Source organism: Seriola lalandi, unplaced genomic scaffold, assembly GCF_002814215.2.
Source record: "Seriola lalandi dorsalis isolate HSWRI2012SDOR001 ecotype SW California unplaced genomic scaffold, Sedor1 jcf7180002054688, whole genome shotgun sequence".
Classification (NCBI taxonomy): Eukaryota; Metazoa; Chordata; class Actinopteri; order Carangiformes; family Carangidae; genus Seriola; species Seriola lalandi.
This window is the reverse complement of record NW_019525241.1, coordinates 761,939-780,588: the sequence shown is the minus strand read 5'-3', so window position 1 is coordinate 780,588 and position 18,650 is coordinate 761,939. Positions and strand designations below refer to the sequence as shown.

Below are 18,650 nucleotides of genomic sequence, written 5' to 3'. Positions count from 1 at the left end.
CTGATTGTTGTTCTTCATCTCTGTGCTCTTCAGTCAAACTGTGATGATCGCCTGTATCAGCCCGTCAGACCGGGACTTCATGGAGACTTTGAACACTCTGAAGTACGCCAACCGAGCCCGAAACATCAAGAACAAGGTGATGGTGAACCAAGACAGAGCCAGTCAGCAGATCAGCGCTCTGAGGACTGAAATGGCTCGACTGCAGATGGAGCTGATGGAGTACAAGACAGTGAGAACACACGGATAGTAGATGGAAAAGAGAAAATAAAATCAATGTATTGGATGTGAATGGACAAACACTATTATTTCATGATATGAATTTCCCTGTCTGATACTCAGGGGAAGCGAATGGTGGGTGAAGATGGGATGGAGGGCATCAACGACCTGGTCCATGAGAACTCAATGCTGCAGACAGAGAACAACCACCTGAGGGTGAGGGTGAAGGCCATGCAGGAGACCATTGACGCTCAGAGAGCCAGACTTACACAGATCCTCAGTGACCAGGCCAACCAGGCTCTGGCTAAAGCAGGTAGGCTGAAGCAGATTTAAAAACCTCATTACTATCTGCATTGCTGTAGTGGGGAACTACTGTATGTTAGCACGGTAAAAATGATTTAAAAGAAGCTATATATGTATTAATACTGTATGTATCTATCTATCTATCCATCTATCCATCCATCCATCCATCCAATCGCCCTGGATATCAGTACAAATTTGGCTTGAACAAATCACAACTATTTACTCAAAGGCATCCCATTATTACAATATAGTACTGAAGAAGTGCTGTTATTGTTCCTACTGATGCTTCCTAACTAATTACTTCATAATATATTCAGCTGCTTTAATTACGTATTTTGGCATCTGGTAACACCTTTTGTAAGAATTATAATGTGTTTTCACATACTTAAAAAATAGACTGTGATTGTCACTCTTTTTCATATAGTTTTAATGTTGATTTAAGTACAAAAAAGTAGATGTCAATTTGGTTTACTGTTTACTTATACTGAGTCTATAGTCATGCTATTGGCTCTGGCTCAGTGGGGCTTTGAGATAAATGCTAACGTTAGAATGACAATGCTAACATGCTCACAATGACAATGCTAACATGCTGATGTTAAGCAGTTTTTTGTTGTTGTTGTTATTGTTTTTGTTTTTTATTTTACCGTTTTAGTAAAGCATTTTAGCATGCTAACATTTGCTAGTTAGCGCTACACGTACAAGTACAGCTGAACCTAGATTAAAAGTTTGTGAATCACTGTAAGAATAAAGAGTAGTTTTGTAGTAAAGCTACTGTACGTGCATCTGACAAGTCGCCATTAATCCATGTTAAAGCTAAAATGATGCTTCTGTTTACAGGTGAAGGTAATGAGGAAATTGGAAACATGATTCAGAACTATATCAAAGAAATCGAGGAGCTCAGGTGTGTATCCTGATACAATCTCATTTAGCAGAGTCAAAATGAGTGCGAGCACTGATTCGGGTCATAGACATAGTGAAAGGTAAAAATGTTGTTAATGGACGTGTGATAGTATTTGAATACAACTCTCCGCCTCCCTCAGAGCTAAACTTCTTGAAAGTGAGGCTGTGAGTGAGAACCTGAGGAAGAACCTGTCTCGAGCCTCCACTCGCTCCTCGCTGTACGGAGGCCCCGGCTCCTTCGCCCCCGCCCTGCACGCCCCCGAGGAGGCCGCCAGCGACGTCATCATGATGGCCAAGAAGGACTTGGAGAAGCTCAAGAAGAAGGAGAAGAAGAAGAAAAAAAGGTATACTGTTGTATTGGCATAGTTGTTTTACAAGTCTATATGGTGCTGTGGCAGTTTTTACCATGTTGTGCCATGGCTGCCAAAAGCAAACAACAAGAAATTAAAGCTTATAACCTTCTTTAGAGGTAAATTAGAGTGAAACAAGCGTTGTGTTAGACACTGAAAAGGCAGGGTCTTTATGTTTTGTCCGTTGCCATGGTAAGCGCGTGTGGCCTGGTGCATTGTGGGTTATTATCTCTTCGCTCTCTGCATTAGCAGTTTACACCCTGATGTTTTCTTTGATGGAGTGTGTGCACGATTTAGATGGTGACAGCCGATGATGATGATGATGATGATGATGATGATGATGGGCAAGCTGTTGCATGCTGTGGCACAATGATCATTTGTCCTTCTGTTGTGAGTCGGTGTCCATGTGTCCTTGCATTTCTATTTATATATTTGTGAGGGCCATATTATATACTTGAGATCCACACGTTACAAAGAACCAGTGTAAGTTTTTCTTGCCGTGGTGAAATCTGTCTTTGTCGTCTGCATCTCCACAATCAGGCGTCATCATTGGAACGCACTGCATTTGCAAGAGTCTCTGCTTCTTGCTGCTCCGTCTCACTCTCTGTCTTTCTCCTATCTTGCAATATTCCCTCACTTGCTCCATCTTCCCACGGCCTGTCTTCTACCTCCTCCTCCCCTCTACACCTCCACACCTCACCGTCCTCACCCTCATCCCCATCCCTCTCTGAAGGCTGAGGCGATACGAAGAGATTCGCCACCAAGAGGTTGAACAAGCCAGGTTTGCCAACGTCCCATCCTGGATTGGGTCGAAAACTTAAACTGAAACTGATTCAATTACCAGCTAGTTTGGCACAGCAGTCTACTTCATGTATTTTGTGACCACACTGAAATGCACCAAGTAATTGAAAGTATTTCAGTTGATACTTGACCCAGGTCTTAACCCCAAATCTTCCTTTCTAAGTTCCCAAAGTAACTAATCTCTAACTTCTTCTGCACCTACAGGTGGTTTACACTCCTGGAGGGAGGCAGCTCTCTTAACCAAGCCCTTACCTTTTCCTCTTAACCCTCTGCTCTCGCTGTTTTTCCTCTTCGATGCACACTGCTAGATATTGATCAGATCTTATCATAAGTAAAAAAAAAAAAAAAAAAAAAAAAAAAAAAAAAAAAAAGGGATAAGAACTGGAGTTGAATTTGGGGAAAGATACTAAAAATATCTGTATTATATTATATTCTGTAGTATTTGGTCGACAAATCTTAGTAGTGTGTGGCTGCCCTTCTTACAGTGGAATTAGTTTGTAATATGATTGGTAATAACTGTGAATCATGATCATTTAATCATTTTATCGGTCCCAGTGTATCATTAATGTTTTCCCTCATGCAATCACAGTGAATTCCTTAATCAACATTGATTCAACATTTGCTCCTGATCCAGTGAAGTGAACAATCATTTGCATGTGTCCTTCACCCATCATTGATAAAAAAAATTTTTTTAAACGCTCTTAATCCAAATCTGACCTACAGTGTGAACGTTCTGCTCGTGGTTGGCAGCCGGCTAACGCTTTTTTTCTCCTCCAGCGTTATCAAAGAGGAAGTCCCAGACAATGACCAGGAGCGAGGCAATGAGGAGGCAGAGGTGGTAAGTGAAGCTTTGAGATTTTTATTTATTTAAGCAATATCGCACGAGAGGGAGTGATGTTGTGTGAGTCGGTCACAGGTACGAGGCAGCAACGGTTAATATTACACCTTTGAAGCGGAGTGATGCATGTAGTTAAAAGTACCAGTGCTGCTGTACTCTGTATCAGCACTCATGAAATGCCTCTCGTCCAATCAAATTACTTAGTCTGAACTAACTTTTGTATAAAGATGTTTGTATAAAGATGTTTAACACATTGTACTTTCACATCTCCAGGAGGGCAGCGATCACGAAGAAGGGGAGGATGCAGATGGAGACGAGGAAGACTTTGACATAGCGGGAGAAGAGACGTCCGATGAATCGGACTCTGAAGAACTGGAGGAGAAAGGTAAACTTATCTTTCACAGGGAAAAGGCATTATGTACAGCCTTTTTTCTTGGACTATTACATAGCAAAAAATGATTGCGTGTTTGTGTGCAGAAAACGTCCAGGCTGACCTGGCCAACATCACTTGTGAGATCGCCATCAAACAAAAGCTGATAGACGAGCTGGAGAACAGCCAGCGGCGTCTGCACACGCTCAAACAGCAGTACGAACAGAAGCTGATGATGCTGCAGAACAAGATCAGAGACACACAGCTGGAGAGGGACAAGGTGCTGCACAATATGGGTAAGAGACACATTCAGGCAGACACTTGACTTTAGTAACAAACCACTGTAATTGGGACCTAAATACCCCGCTGGCACAGATACGATAGGCTCAGACAAAATGAATGAAAGGCTGCTCCATGTCCCTCTTTCTCTTCCTCCCCAGGTTCAGTGGAGTCGGGCACCGAGGAGAAGGCCAAGAAGATCAAAGTTGAGTATGAGAGGAAGCTGAGCTCCATGAACAAAGAGCTGCAGAAGCTCCAGTCAGCTCAGAAGGAGCACGCTCGCCTGCTGAAGAACCAGTCGCAGTATGAGAAACAGCTCAGGAAACTCCAGCAGGATGTGACCGAGATGAAGAAGACCAAGGTGAGGAAATGGGTCGTTTGCAGCCGCTCTTGCACGGATGTGTTGTTGCAGTGCTGATTTTTTTGTCTCCTGCCTTGTTGTGTTGTTGTGTTCATCCACCAGGTGTCGCTGATGCGTCAGATGAAGGAGCAGCAGGAGCGGAACAGAGCCACAGAGTGCAGGAGAAACAGGGAGATCGCCACTCTGAAGAAAGACCAGCGCAGAGCCGAGGTGAGAGGGATGGAAACATTCCCGGAGAGATTTATTTCTAGTCGTATCATTTCCATTGTATTAATTATCGCACTTTATTTTTATTGTTAATTTACTGATAAGCAGATTCATAAATACGTTAAAATGACCTGATATCCAACACAACACCACTGTGTAGTTTGGAAAATTGAAATGGTATTTGTTAATATAGTTGTGTGTTTCTTGTGATGATCACTGACTCAAAAATTTTATTTCTTGCTGTACTTAGCAGTGTCTACTTCATATTCGTCTCACCTTACAGCACCAGGTGAGGCAGCTTGAGGCCCAGAAGCGACAACAGGAGTTGGTTCTACGCAGAAAGAACGAAGAGGTAAGACACTCGGGGAGGGTTCTGAAATTAATCCATAACTACGGTACATTACTAATTCTGTTTGCACTCAAATGTGTTTCGCGAACTGTAACCAGGTGACAGCTCTCAGGCGGCAGGTGAGGCCCGTGTCCGGGAAGACGAGCAGGAAGGTGAGCTTACCTGAACCTCTCCATGAGCCGTCACATCGAGCCACACCAGTAAGGCTGCACACGTCTGGAGCATCCCAATCCAATGGAGCCAGGTGTGACATCTGAGTTTGTGTACGATATGTGTGAGGTGGTGTGTATTACACGCTTGTGTGATAAAGAGTAGTGTCTTCCTACTTAGGAGGTCTCCAGTGCGGATGGGAAGCATCTACCTCAGCAGGACAGCCAGGGCCAAATGGCAGTCGCTGGAGAGACGTGTCAGTGACATCATCATGCAGAGGATGACCATCTCTAACATGGAGACGGATATGAACCGACTGCTGAAGGTAACAACCTTTAAAGAAAAAAAAAGAGCAAAGTTTTTCTTCTTTTCCTCTTTTCTTTTCTTCTGGAAAAGTAATGACTCCTTTTTGTTCCGGCCTCTTTAAACTCCTCCACCATCGCAGCAACGTGAGGAACTGACCAGGCGCAGGGAGCGAGTGTCCAGAAAGAGAGAGAAGATGGCGGTGGAAGGTGCAGACGCTGACCGCTCCCTGGCTTCCCTGAATGAAGAGCTGGAGTCTCTGAGCGCCAACATCGACTACATCAATGACAGCATTGCAGACTGCCAGGCCAACATTATGCAGATGGAGGAAGCCAAGGTGAGAGAGAGATATGAGAGATATGATCTATTTAATTCTTCATTCTCACGATGCTTATAGTGGTAATGCTTTATAACTAAAGGTAAAGTAGGGTAAAGGATTCTTGCCATGGCTAATATACCATAGTTTGAGATGTACTTTATGTCAGTATTGAGGCAGTGAATGAATATGTTAGTTTCCACAGTGACAGAAAGGATGTGAAATGGCAGAAACTTACTGTAGCGGCTTGGTTTTTATGATTTGAAGATTCTGTGGCTGCTGTCTTTGGTGCTAAACAGCTATTTATCAGTTGTAAGCCTGCAGTCACTAATGAGGTAGCATTGGGAGCGCTGTAGTGTGTTGGAAGTTGATATAATGTGGTAATTTTGTTTAATACCTGTGTGAGTCCCTGATGCTCACAAAAACCCTTGAATCAAGGCAGGCTTGGGATTGGATTGCTGTCTGCTAGCTAGTTTCAAACTACCTGTTTACTAAATTGGATTTCACCAATAAACTTCAGTTCAAGTAAAAACTGTAGAAATATATAAATTGGTTGCTAGAAAAAATTAGTGCTCTCCAATCGAAATCATTCACCTATATAAAGAGGAAGTCACTTTTGCATCACATGCTGTAACGTAACTACCAAAAATTACCGTTTTAGGCCAAAAAAAATATAAAAATTAACTGGCAAATCTTTATAAATAGCTGCGACTCTGCATACATGGAGAAATGTTTAGTTAAGTAGCATTCATACAGTTACCAGTCTCCAAGTGGGACATATGATTATGCTAACAGTTCTGGACAATTATAACAGTAATTCACATTATTTGTAAATTTAGGCTCATTTTATTGGCATACCATTTTGTAGGTCCTGGTAGGTGTATTCTGTTACCTTTAAGTCAGGCTAGCTGTTTCCCCCTATTTCCAGTCTTTGTGCTAAGCTAAGCTAACCAGCTTCAGGTAGTAGCCTTATATTTAACACAGAGACAAAAGAGTAGTATCAGTCTATCTCCTGGCAAGTAAGTGAATCAGCATATTTTTCCAAAATGTCAAACCATTTTCTTTAAATAATGCACAAGCTACACAAAAGCTAGTTTCTTACAGTGACACTTATGAATGTGTTGTTATTCTGGGCAACAGGAAGAAGGAGACACAGTGGATGTTACTGCAGTGGTCAGCTCCTGCAACCTATCAGAGGCCCGCTTCCTCCTGGATCATTTCATGACTATGGCCATCAATAAGGTACCTACCGCCCTCAGCAACTTAATGTTCTCTCTGTCTTAATTCTATTAGCGTGTTTGTTTGCCTTCACGTACTGACAAGAGGTAAAGTCAGGTTTCTCTATGACTCTGGAAGCAACTTATTTAACCTAATAAAACTTCACTTTCATCTTTACTAGTCATTGTGAGTCATGCAGCCCCACCCCCAGCATTATAATCCAACATAGATCAATTACAAACTAACACGACGCAATACTTATTTTTTATTATTTATGATGCCTATGTCTTTCAAAATAAATGTAGTATGTGAATTTAATTGTATGTTGATTGTTGATGTTGCTGGTTGTTGGGGCAAGTATTTTCCAATTATCTGTTCATCTTGAGCTTACTGCCTTTATAGCCATTGCTCCTTTATAAGATTGAATTCAATGAGACTTTAAATGGAACAACTTCATTAAATTAAGTTTCAATTAGATTAGATGAGATTAGATTTGATGAAACCTAATTGGTCCAGCGAGGAAATGTGATACAACGAAGCAGCAAAAACCAGGACGGACCGAACAAATGAAGAAGTGGAAGTAATTGAAACAACATGCTGAAGAAACGCAGCCTTCATTATGTTTGACTGCTTCTAAGATATACACATAATTTATTACTGCGTCTCCAGTGATAACCTGTCTGCCATGTGGTCACTGTCAGGGTCTGCAGGCCGCTCAGAAGGATTCCCAGCTGAAGGTCATGGAGGGCAGGTTGAAGCAGACGGAGATTAACAGCGCCACCCAGAACCAGCTGCTGTTCCACATGCTGAAGGAGAAAGCTGAAATCAACCCAGAGCTAGATGCCCTGCTGGGCAGCGCTCTGCAAGGTAGGAGACACCAGTAAAATAAGTATAATAACTGGTCCGAGCCTGTCAACCACACTCACCTTTTCAGTCATCTTCTCTTTCATCATGTGGCTACAGTTTATTTTGCAGGCTTCAGTTTCCTCTCTATGTGTGCAAAGACAATTGATGCGATGTCACCGAAGTATTCCTCACTTGAAAGAACACGTCGCTAATAGATCAAGCCTGTAAAATAAAGAAAAGCCCTTTTTCTCATCTTTGGGTTTGATTTTGATTTGATTTCTGTTTTGTTTTCTCTGTTGTGTTGGTGTGAACTCAGAGTTAGGTTACCTGTCACCAGGTGAGTATGAGATGCATAGAAATGTGACTGTGTTTGAGAGAGCAGTGGCACATGCACACCACAATATTTCCATTGGCTTTCTTCCCAGTTTAAGACAATTATGGGAATAGACTTTAAAATCAGAAGAGAACATTTTGCCTTTTTGGTCGAAGGTGCACCAAATAACATTTTGGAGTCTTTGCAGGAGAAGGCTGCTTAGATATGAGCTGCTCGTTATTCTTCAATAAACTCAAAGTATTTTACACATTATAATTACTGTCATCAACAATTAAGTTGCAATTTTCTTTTCTCTTGTGACTTGCTTCCAACTCCAGTTTCCAATATTAAAAAAATAATTTCTTGTTCATCAAACCAAACAGATAAAAAAAAAAGAAACAGAAAAAATGCCAAATGGTTACAGAAAAATGTTGGAAAATGAGTCTCAACAAGATAAGTTGTTGCCAAAGGAAAGAATTTGAGTTCTAGTTTTTCTCAAGTGTAAGCAATTTTGGATTAAAAGTGCTGATGATAACCATTGGTCTTCACTAGATTAAGAAATCTTGTAGTGTGCATCGACCCTCAGTCCTTTTTAAAAAACTAACCATGCTGAAGTAACTCTGCCACGACGTGCATGACGTGTTGTGCTAAGTCTCCCCTGTAAGCCCACCTGCTAGTCAGTCCCATTTAATCAGGTTGTTGTCACTAAAACTAAACAGCAGTAAAAACCCACGCTGCTGCAGGACTATAAACTGAAGTCTTGTGTTCACAGCGATTTGTGCGTCTACATTTTTGTGTTCGTAGCTTTCTGTCTCTCTCATGCTTTCTCCATCCTTCCTTTACACAGGACACACACTCCAACACTGTAGCCTCCAGTCGCATTACGCTAATGACCCCCGACCGCCCCCCTTTTATTTATAACTAAACCCGGTGACCCCTGGTGACCTTGTTATAAACTGCTGAAGCTGTCACCATTGTTGTGCTGTAAAATGTAGCTTTGTCTTTTGTGGTTTTGTGAAAATACAGTTTGTTAGCAGATATACAATATGTACCATATGTTTTGCAAATTCAACGAGGAACCATATTTTTCCATGAAGTTTGCTAATGTGTACGTGTGTGTGTGTTTGTGTGTTTCCCCTGGTGCAGAAAATGGAGATGACAGCAGCAGTGACGAGTCCACCCCCAGCCCAGCCGCAGAGGGCAGGTAAACACAGACAATTCAGCAGCACTTTTCACATTCAAACTGTTCTTATATCTTTGGAGTAAAACGGAGGCTCATGTTTTAGATGTATAGGGTTAAACTTTCAAGGGCTGTGCTATTACACATGCTGGCTAAATCACCTGGCTTAATGAGACACTTTGGAGGAAGCTAATGTCATTAGTGGCACCTGTGCTTCGGCGAGTCAGGATGTGTGCTGTGAAAAAAGGCAGATTCAGTTCAAGGAGTATCTTATCCACTCATCTTTTAAGGATCTTTGTGGGTCAATACAGGAAAGGTTCAGTGTTTAGTTTCAGTTGATTCTTACACTTAAAACATTGTGGTAAAAGACGGTAATTTGATATATGTGCAGGACAGACGGCCCAGTCAAGTACAGGATTTGCTAAATGTCATTCACAGTGGATCTAAATTACAGAACAGCGGCTAAAGACCTGCCATTATCAAAGCAGATTACTTCTTAAAATCTCTTTCCTCTTCTTAAGAGTAGTGTCATATAAATGTGAATAATTATAATTAATTCTGTTAATAACTGGTTGAAATTTCCTGACTATGTTTCAGCACACTTGCATCAGATCTGATGAAGTTATGTGGCGAATCCAGACCGAGGAGTAAGGTACTGACAATCTTTGTAGACCTGTGTTTGTCTAAGTTAGAGCAACAGGATATGTTAAAAGTGAATGTCTGTTTTCCATTCCACAGTAGGTATTTTTTAGGATTTGGAATAATTGACTTGTGCATCAGCTGATTATTGAGTCAAACGTTCCTGGTCCCTCAGGCTCGCAGGCGCACCACCACGCAGATGGAGCTGCTGTACGCCAGCAGTGGGGATCTATCCTGCGAATCCCCCACCGGAGACTTCTCGGCCCCTCTGCTGCCGCTGTCGGAGCGCCTGGAAGGGCCGGCGGACATGCTGGGTCACACGGCTGGTCAAACCCCTGACCGCGAGCAAACCGTTTCCCCATCTGCCCTGTCTGCCAGGCCAGCTGGCATGTAAGTGTTAAAGGCAGCATTTCTCTGCCGCAGTAGACAGATATCTCCAGAGCTCTGTGCCGAAACGTTGAATATTTATTGTGTTTGGGGTGATTTTTCCGGCAAGTTCATCAGACAGCACTGTAGGTCTGTAAGATGGAAGATTGTTGGTAGCGAGGCAGTGTGGTGATCAGGGAGATTCAGCCAGCACCCTTGAATAAATCCCCATATTTATCACAAAATGACTCCTGACAATTTGACTGTGTGTAGATCTGGAGCCAGGTCACCTACAGGGACCGAGAGGAGGCAACTGGAGCGTTCGCCCCTCAACCGAAGGAAGACGCAAGAGAAAGGACCCACAGTGACACACATCCCAACACCCACACACACAACCGTTAGCACAGCAGAAGCCAAAACGAAAAGCAGTGACTACAAAACACTGTAAGTTTAAAAAGTACCATTAATTAACACATAAGCCTTTTTTTGTTTTTAGCCATGCTGTGGCACTCAGTCTAGACTGAAATATCTCAACAAGTACTGGATGGGTTGGTATAATATCTGGTGCAAGATTTGACTGAGTTAAATATCTTGACAACTTTTTGATGGACCACGATGAAATTTAGTTCATGCCGCTCTCTGGAAAACCTCTAACAACTTTGGTGATCCCCTGACTTTTCATCCCAATTCCGAATTATTGATTAAAAAAAAAAAAACAAACAACTTTCAACTGATAATTTAAATACCTGCAAAACTAATGACATTCCCATCCCTGCTTAAAATCAGCATGTTAGCATTGTCGTTGTTAGCATTATGTTAGCGTAGTGTCATTAGCATTCAACCTCACAGAGCTGCTAACATGACTGTACACTCTTTTATCCTTTTGTTGGTGTTTCCTTAAATTGAAGTTTTCACCCCGTTTCAGCTGTTTGATGTCATTTTGTTTTATTTTGTCAGGCTGGAGGAGCCACCTGTATTTGAAAGCCATAGGTAATCCACCTCTGTTTATTCATTTTTCAGCTTTTTAAAAGGAGTCTTCTGGGCTACTTCTCTTTAAATGCAAACTGAAACGCACTCTTGTGTTTTATGTATCGTAGCGTAACTCTACGAAGCTTCTCAGAGGCCGAGGACTGGTTGGTAAATGGAAGCTAAATTCACTAGGTACAGTTTATATTGTGTCTTGTGTTATTGTAGAGGCGTGATCAACCCTGTGACGGCCCCTAAGAACAGCCGGGGGGCCAAACTCCAGTGTGTCTACGTCGCTGAGGGCCACACCAAGCCTGTTCTGTGTGTCGATGCCACTGATGATCTGCTCTTCACAGGATCCAAAGGTAAAAAAAAAAATATTATTTCCAACTCAAAAAACATTATTGCTTTATTTTAACTTCCTCAAACTCAATCAGCCCTGATCACGATCATTAACAAACCTTTTCTGCCTATTGTCTAACATGTGATTTGTGTGTGTGTGTGTGTGTGTGTGTGTGTGTGTGTTTTCAGACCGTACATGTAAAGTCTGGAACTTGGTGACGGGTCAAGAGATAATGTCTTTAGCAGATCATCCCAGCAGTGTTGTCTCAGTCAGGTACTGATATGCAGGAAACGTACAAGTTCATTATGCATTATTCACTTAATATAACTGTATGTAGTCTGATGTACTTTTGATAAATGATTTCCTTGTTTTTGTTGCCATATTTCAGGTACACCTCTAGCCTCGTCTTCACCGTCTCCACTGCTTACATCAAAGTCTGGGACATACGAGATTCTGCCAAGTGTATACGGACGCTTACGTAAGGGCACCACCCATAACCTCCGACGTCTATTATAGCTTCACCTGAGTGCAGTACGTCTAATGGCGATGTGTTATACGTGTCTGTGCGTGTCAGGTCGTCAGGCCAGGTGGGCTCGGGAGACACGTGTTCCTCCGCGCGGAGTTTATCCATCCCACCAGGAGAGAGCCAGATCAACCAGATCGCCCTCAACCCCTCTGGCTCCTTCCTCTATGCTGCTGCTGGCAACGCTGTGCGCATGTGGGACCTCCGCAAGTGAGTTTAAACACAGATTAGAGGTTTAGCTGTACAAACCCGTTCCTGAGAGGCAGAGAGGAGAGAATTAATCTCATCTTCCTTCCTTTTTTTTTTTTTTTTTCTTCAGGTTCGTGTCCACGGGGAAGCTGACTGGCCATTTGGGACCGGTCATGTGTCTGACTGTTGATAAGTTGGGTCATGGACAGGATGTTGTCCTTACCGGCTCCAAAGACCATCATGTTAAAGTAAGAGACAAAACACGCACACAACTGTAATTACATTCCCATTCTTTTGCATGAAGTAAACAACACCATGTTTTTTTTGTATTTTTTTCCCCAGATGTTCGAAGTAGCAGAGGGCGCTCAGGGTAGCATCACCTCCAGCCATACGTTTGAGCCCACTCATCAGGAAGGCGTGGAGTCCCTCGCTGTGTACGGAGACGTCTTCTACAGCGGCTCCAGAGACTATTACATCAAAAAGTGGGACTTGGCCGGTAAACAGCTGCTACAGGTAGCCTCCACATTCAAGCTTGTCTCCCCAGATTTCTAAATCTCATATAAGCTGACAAAGAAACGACTGAAATCTATGACCTGAGATACAAAATAGAGTCTGCTCTAACTAACCCGTCAGCTGTTTTTTTTTTTTTTCCTCCAGCAGTCGGCCAGTGCCCAGGCAGACTGGGTGAGCGCTCTGGGCGTGGTGCCAGGCTCCCGGGTGCTGCTCAGCGGATGCAGGGGAGGGCTGCTGCGTCTTTGGCACGCCGACTCGCTAGCACCCCTCGGCGAGGTCCGCGGACACGACAGCCCCATTAATGGCCTGGCCACCAACAGCTGCCAACTGTTCACCGCCTCGGAGTGAGTCACACAACATTTTTCATTACTGTCAAGTCTGTAATGACGCTGTTGTGTGTTTTATTGCAAACATATTAAACCTCAATTTTTTCCCTGTGTGTGTGTGTGTGTGTGTGTGTTTTGTTTTGTTTTTTATTTTCTTTTGACAGTGACCGCACAGTGAAAATTTGGGAAACTAAAGGATCTTTGGAGGAAGGAGTCCACTGACATCTGATTCCTTCTCTTCAACCAATCACAATGAATCTGTCAAACTGTGGATGGGTAGCCCAGAGTGGAGTGTGGGGCCCCCCCAGACTGAAAAATCATCATCTTTAAACAACACCGATCTCTATTACTGATTTACTGATACTCAAACTGGATCACCACAAACTCAGTGGAGTCAGAGTCAGTGGAACAGAGCAGCTGGAGTGAACAGCACCTCTCATAACTGTAAAATGAAAGGAAAACTACGGATTTAAGGATCCGCGTTAATTGATCCAGGAGTCTCTCCTGTGCTTTCAACATTCCTCTCCTCAGTTCAGCGCAAGACAACATGGATACCTTCTTTGCATACAGTGAAATTTGCTGAGAAAAAAAAAAAGAAAAAAGGGTGCAGCGCTTTGCTTCCTCGCACCAAATGAAAAAGACAAGCATTCCCCTTTGAATCTCCTGCTCACCAGCAATGTGAGTCTCTCCTGTGTGTTCACATGATGTGTTGTGTCTTCCTGTCATTGCTCTACAGGCTGATTCAGGTTATGTGTGTGTGTGTGTGTGTGTGTTTGTGTGCGTGTGTGTGCGTGTGTGTTCTCTGTAAGCAAGGACTAAATAACTACTGAAACTTGCATGTTCTTCAGCTGTTACTGCCGGACCCTCCAGTGGAAAGATAGAGGCCTCTAAATAAAATAAAACATCATGTCATCCTGTGACAATTTGCAAATTTTCCACTTTTCTCTCAGCGCTTTCATCAGTGTTAGGTCAGTGTTCATTAAATCACCTGCTCAGCGATATTATATCTCTACAATAACATGTATCACAGCTGAACTATATCTTTACACACTGCCGTACAGAAGCAGAGAGCAGTAACTACAGAAACTTATACATACAGGCTTACAGAAACAGCACAGTGATAAAAATGTTTACACACTCTACAGTTAAACCCCTGCTTTTATCTGTTAGCAAACTTGTTAAACCCCGGGCAGACCAGTTGTTACATCCAGATTAAAATGTGTTTAAAAGTGTTTCCCCGGCTCGGATATTTCAGACTGAGGTAAACACTGTTTTCCTCTCTCGTCGGTGATGTGTTGTCGGCGGTCAGCTGGGTTTCTGGTTTCAAGTATTCTCTGGTTGATACACAGACAGTTTTGTAGCCTTAAGTGGTGTTTTAGTTTTCCCCCGTGCTCTCCTGTAAGCATGCTCCCCTCTGGCTTCTCCGACCCGCGTCTCTCAGGACACATTTTTTCTCACTTCCAGGATTTCGATTCTTTTAGCTGAAAAAGGTTGCCCTATTTACGTTCTTTAAACTTTAGTGTCTGCGCAGCCGTTTCAAAAAACTGAAGTACAGCTCTGGCATGCAGAAGTGCTTTTAGGACATTTATAGTAAGTAGTGTAACGGTTAAATGAGACTTTGATGAGAGGCTGTTTCTAATCAGAATAATGGAAATGGAAATCATTCATGTTGATGCAATCAAGCACCTTGTAATCCCCTAAATCATGGAGTATTTTGTGAAAGCATCTATTCCTGAAAGATGTGTGTGTGTGTGTGTGTGTGTGTGTGTGTGTGTGTGTGTGTGTGTGCGTGCGTGTGTGTGTGTGTTGTTCAATCCAAACGATGTGATAAGTTCTCAGTGCGTTCTCCATCCACAGTGCTGTTCACCTCTGTTAACTGCACACACGCGACAGCAGAGCGTTTCAGAACATCAGTCTTTCAAATTGAGTGTAAAAAAAAAAAAAAATTACTATTTATTTATTCTTACTTTGATTTTGCTGTTGTGTGTTCCTTATTAGTCTGAGAGTTTGAACTCATTCCCATCTGATGCCTCTGAGACGATGGACTGCACAGAATTTAGGGGATGGATTTCTCCATAATCAGAGGTGTATTATCAGTGCCTGTTATAAATCCTAAACTGTGGGTATTGAGTTGTCCTATTGCAACCTGATAAATGTGGACTGTTCCTCATTAAAATGTTCAGGTAAGCAATTTATCATGAACTATCCGCGCATTTCTTTGAGATTTATTGGAAATACACTTGCTGCTGTGGTTTAGACATTGGAGGTAGACACTGTTTAAATCAATAGGACTAAAATAATTGCACTGAAAAATCATATTTTTTAGATAAGTTTCCCATCTGACTCACAGCACAGTTTACAGTAGAGTGGTTTTCAGTCCCGTTGGTTTGCACTTGAATTGCTAAAGAAATGATCCCAAAAAGAAACAATGGGCTGTAAGTGTTCAGTCAAATTCAAGATAAACCTTAATAATCCTTCTAATTGTAGTTGTATCTTATTTTGAAATTTTTCTGTAAATCTCTCTTATGTAAATACAACTGTTGTTGTTGTTTTTTTTTCCTGCTGATTCTGTTGTGCATAAATTCAAGCCACAGTGTGAAAATAGATTTTAAAATAAACCGGTTTTACAAGTGTTAAGTTTTTTTTGTTTTGAAACCATGCATTAATGGTTTATGACCACATGGTGGTAGTACTGTATAATGACATGTGATGTACTGGATCTGAGATTTTGGCAACTTGCTGTCATCTGCATTGTGTTTCTCCTGGCATGTTCTTGGTGGACACAACTGCTCTCTGGGTGGGGAAGACAAAAATTCAAATTCTGAGTGATCCCCTTCAGTTAAGTGAATCATTTCCAATTAAATCCCAGGCAATACCCACATCCACAGCCCATGAATAAAAATGACAACCATTGAAATGAAGCAGCTTGATCATACGAGATGGTTAATGAAAAACAGCTCTTGGCGGCCTGTTTTACTTCCTCTAATGGATATCAGTAATTATGACTATAATTCTAATCTGTGGAGTTTTGTTTGATGCTCACACCCCCACCCCACCCACCCATGATACCTGTCTCATAAAGAGGGGATTAGGGGGGTAGCTTCACTCAAGACAAATAACAGCACAGCCTCACATACATTACATATACATACATTACACAGTATCTTTACCTCACAAGAATTCACATAACCTCTGGATCCTATGTGCTCTCACTAAATCATCATTTATCCGCGGCGTGCTCCGCTCTTCCTTTAATTATCACTGCAGGCAGTAATATTGTGCCCTGTGATTTACTCCAGAGCAGCAGACACAGACAAAGATGGAGGGAGGTGGGAAAAAAAGAGTTAGAAACTCCCCCTGAAGATGCAAATTAATGTGAACAGTGATGGAAGGATCAATATTTAATGTGTATCCGCACTGCGAGCAGCAGAGTGTTAATTGCCCTCGCAGGAATAGAGCACTGACTCGCACTGCCCCGTGTGTTCTGCATTAAACCTCTGTCGAATTGCACTTTATTCTGTTCTAATAGGTTCTTTCTCATGACATCCCCCACAATGCATCTTTCAAACTAATTCACTCAACGTAACTTATTTCTTCCCTCTCCTAATTTTGACAGGGAAATGGTTGCTCATATTGAGAGGTGTGACCAATTTGCATTAATGTCATTTCATTGTCAGCTTGGAAATGAGCCAGCCACCATGTCCTCACTGTATATATACATATGATTTGCACATGAGCCAGTGGGTATAATAGAGGTTCACATTAGGTAGATACTATAGCTAACTACTTTATTGCAGTGGTTCCCAACCTGGGGGGGTCAGGATGCCCATAGGTGGCCGTGAGATCAAGGTAGAAAATAAAAACCAAACACTGCTACACAGAGCCGTCTTTATTTTTTTTTAGAATTTTCTCAAATTTTCCTCTTCTTCGTCTTGTCAGGTAAAAAGTATTAAAAATTATTCTTTAATTGAGCATCTCACATCTTATGTACATGCATTTTGCCATGAGGTATTGGAAGCACAAACAAGGTAACTATAGTAACCATGGCCTTAGAGGGATTTTTTTTAAAACATTTTGGGAAATATGCGTATTTGCTTTCTTGCCCAGACTTAAATTAGAAGATTGACATCATGACTGTCTGACATGTCTATACTCTAAATATAAAGCTCAAGCCAGTAGGCGATTTGCCAAGGTTTGCATTAAGACTGGAAGCAACGGGGAGCAGCTAACCTGGCTCTGTCCAAAGGTAAGAAATCCACCTACCACACTAATTAGCCTCTGTATCTCTGCGTAACCTGTACAAAATGGTGTAATGGGACATAACATGCTGGAACTTAAATAATTCCAGCATTGTCTTTTTTATATTTAGCTTTTGTTGCATTAAATTGATGGTTAGCTTAGCTTAGCTCATATATACTAGCATTAATGGCTGTCGCATGACTATTTCAAACATCCATCTAGATTTGACATGATTATGAACATGAACCAGAAACTCTATTACCTTTTTTGTGACAGAGGGTCACTTGAAAGGACATACAGACAACATTGGACAACAGTGTGACCTTGGCCCTATGAATCTGCTTTCTATCAAACTGTCAACGCCCACAGTCACCTATTTGCTCCCTTTTATTATGCAGGCTAATAACAAGGCAGGTAACTGGGCACACAGTGATCTTTATATAAAAATAAATTCTTGGAAAAACACAAGCATGTTGACCTAAAAAATGCCGAGTCACTGTCCGACCGGCTCCTCGGGATGTTTACTGTTTACAGTAATTATATAACACGCATATTACTGGCACATACAGTGCACCACCCATGATGATCAAGTTTCACCAGGAATCAATAATGACTTCCCAGACGTAGGGCAAGGCCTGAGAGTTCCACTTTAAGTTTAATTGTTGCGCAATCTATAATGAGTTTGGACGACATATCCTCCTCTAATTTGCTCAATGAACACACTGATTGGTGATGAGTAGGTGCCCTGTCGGATCCCCTTGTTAAATCTGTGCTAAATCTGTCTGAATAATGTGATTTGTACAGCTGCAGGTGCTTTGTATTTACTGAAAGATTAAAATCAATACAGGTTAATTTCTATCTGAAATGGCCTGGGATGAGATTTCATGTCTATGTGTGTGTGTGTGTGTGTGTGTGTGTGTGTGTGTGTGTGTGTGTGTGTGTCTTGCTCTCCTCAGTATTTGTACTGAGAGATTCCATGAAAATAAGAAGGGAAATGCATTTATTGTACATAATAATGATGCACTCTATGTTTCAAAACATCTTCTCAGTATTTCTCTCCCATTGTTATGTGGGCCATTAGTTGGTGCATTAGAGACTTCTACTACGCATTCCACTGTTTTTACCTTTCGGATTGAATCATGAAATATATATGAGCATCATTAGCGGCAGGAAGATTTAGTTTTCTGACATTTCAGCGAGCTATTCGCTTCAACCTGCCATATGAAAAAAGCACATCTTCTTTGCA

General features: G+C 41.9%; 1 protein-coding gene across 4 annotated transcripts in view; it reads left to right on the top strand.

The window, feature by feature from the left end:
* The window catches only part of LOC111667309 (kinesin-like protein KIF21A), a 35,141-nt gene extending 19,343 nt beyond the window's left edge, over nt 1-15,798 (top strand). Inside the window, exons 8-36 of one of the 4 annotated variants that reach the window (XM_023422971.2) lie at nt 34-229; nt 340-529; nt 1,357-1,420; nt 1,560-1,763; nt 2,503-2,550; nt 3,348-3,408; nt 3,682-3,793; nt 3,886-4,074; nt 4,219-4,418; nt 4,521-4,628; nt 4,909-4,977; nt 5,073-5,218; nt 5,305-5,449; nt 5,570-5,764; nt 6,884-6,985; nt 7,663-7,828; nt 9,267-9,324; nt 9,898-9,952; nt 10,115-10,329; nt 10,579-10,749; nt 11,263-11,295; nt 11,500-11,636; nt 11,803-11,887; nt 12,003-12,092; nt 12,189-12,347; nt 12,457-12,574; nt 12,669-12,839; nt 12,987-13,183; nt 13,330-15,798. In XM_023422971.2, the coding sequence (XP_023278739.1) occupies nt 34-229; nt 340-529; nt 1,357-1,420; nt 1,560-1,763; nt 2,503-2,550; nt 3,348-3,408; nt 3,682-3,793; nt 3,886-4,074; nt 4,219-4,418; nt 4,521-4,628; nt 4,909-4,977; nt 5,073-5,218; nt 5,305-5,449; nt 5,570-5,764; nt 6,884-6,985; nt 7,663-7,828; nt 9,267-9,324; nt 9,898-9,952; nt 10,115-10,329; nt 10,579-10,749; nt 11,263-11,295; nt 11,500-11,636; nt 11,803-11,887; nt 12,003-12,092; nt 12,189-12,347; nt 12,457-12,574; nt 12,669-12,839; nt 12,987-13,183; nt 13,330-13,387 (3,742 nt within the window). In that variant the 3' untranslated portion in view covers nt 13,388-15,798. Of the gene's footprint in view, nt 1-33; nt 230-339; nt 530-1,356; nt 1,421-1,559; nt 1,764-2,502; nt 2,551-3,347; nt 3,409-3,681; nt 3,794-3,885; nt 4,075-4,218; nt 4,419-4,520; nt 4,629-4,908; nt 4,978-5,072; nt 5,219-5,304; nt 5,450-5,569; nt 5,765-6,883; nt 6,986-7,662; nt 7,829-9,266; nt 9,325-9,897; nt 9,953-10,114; nt 10,330-10,578; nt 10,750-11,262; nt 11,296-11,499; nt 11,637-11,802; nt 11,888-12,002; nt 12,093-12,188; nt 12,348-12,456; nt 12,575-12,668; nt 12,840-12,983; nt 13,184-13,329 lie in introns of all 4 variants that reach the window. The other 3 variants (XM_023422970.2, XM_087178425.1, XM_087178424.1) reach the window with 3 other exon arrangements.
* Nucleotides 15,799-18,650: the final 2,852 nt, after the last annotated feature.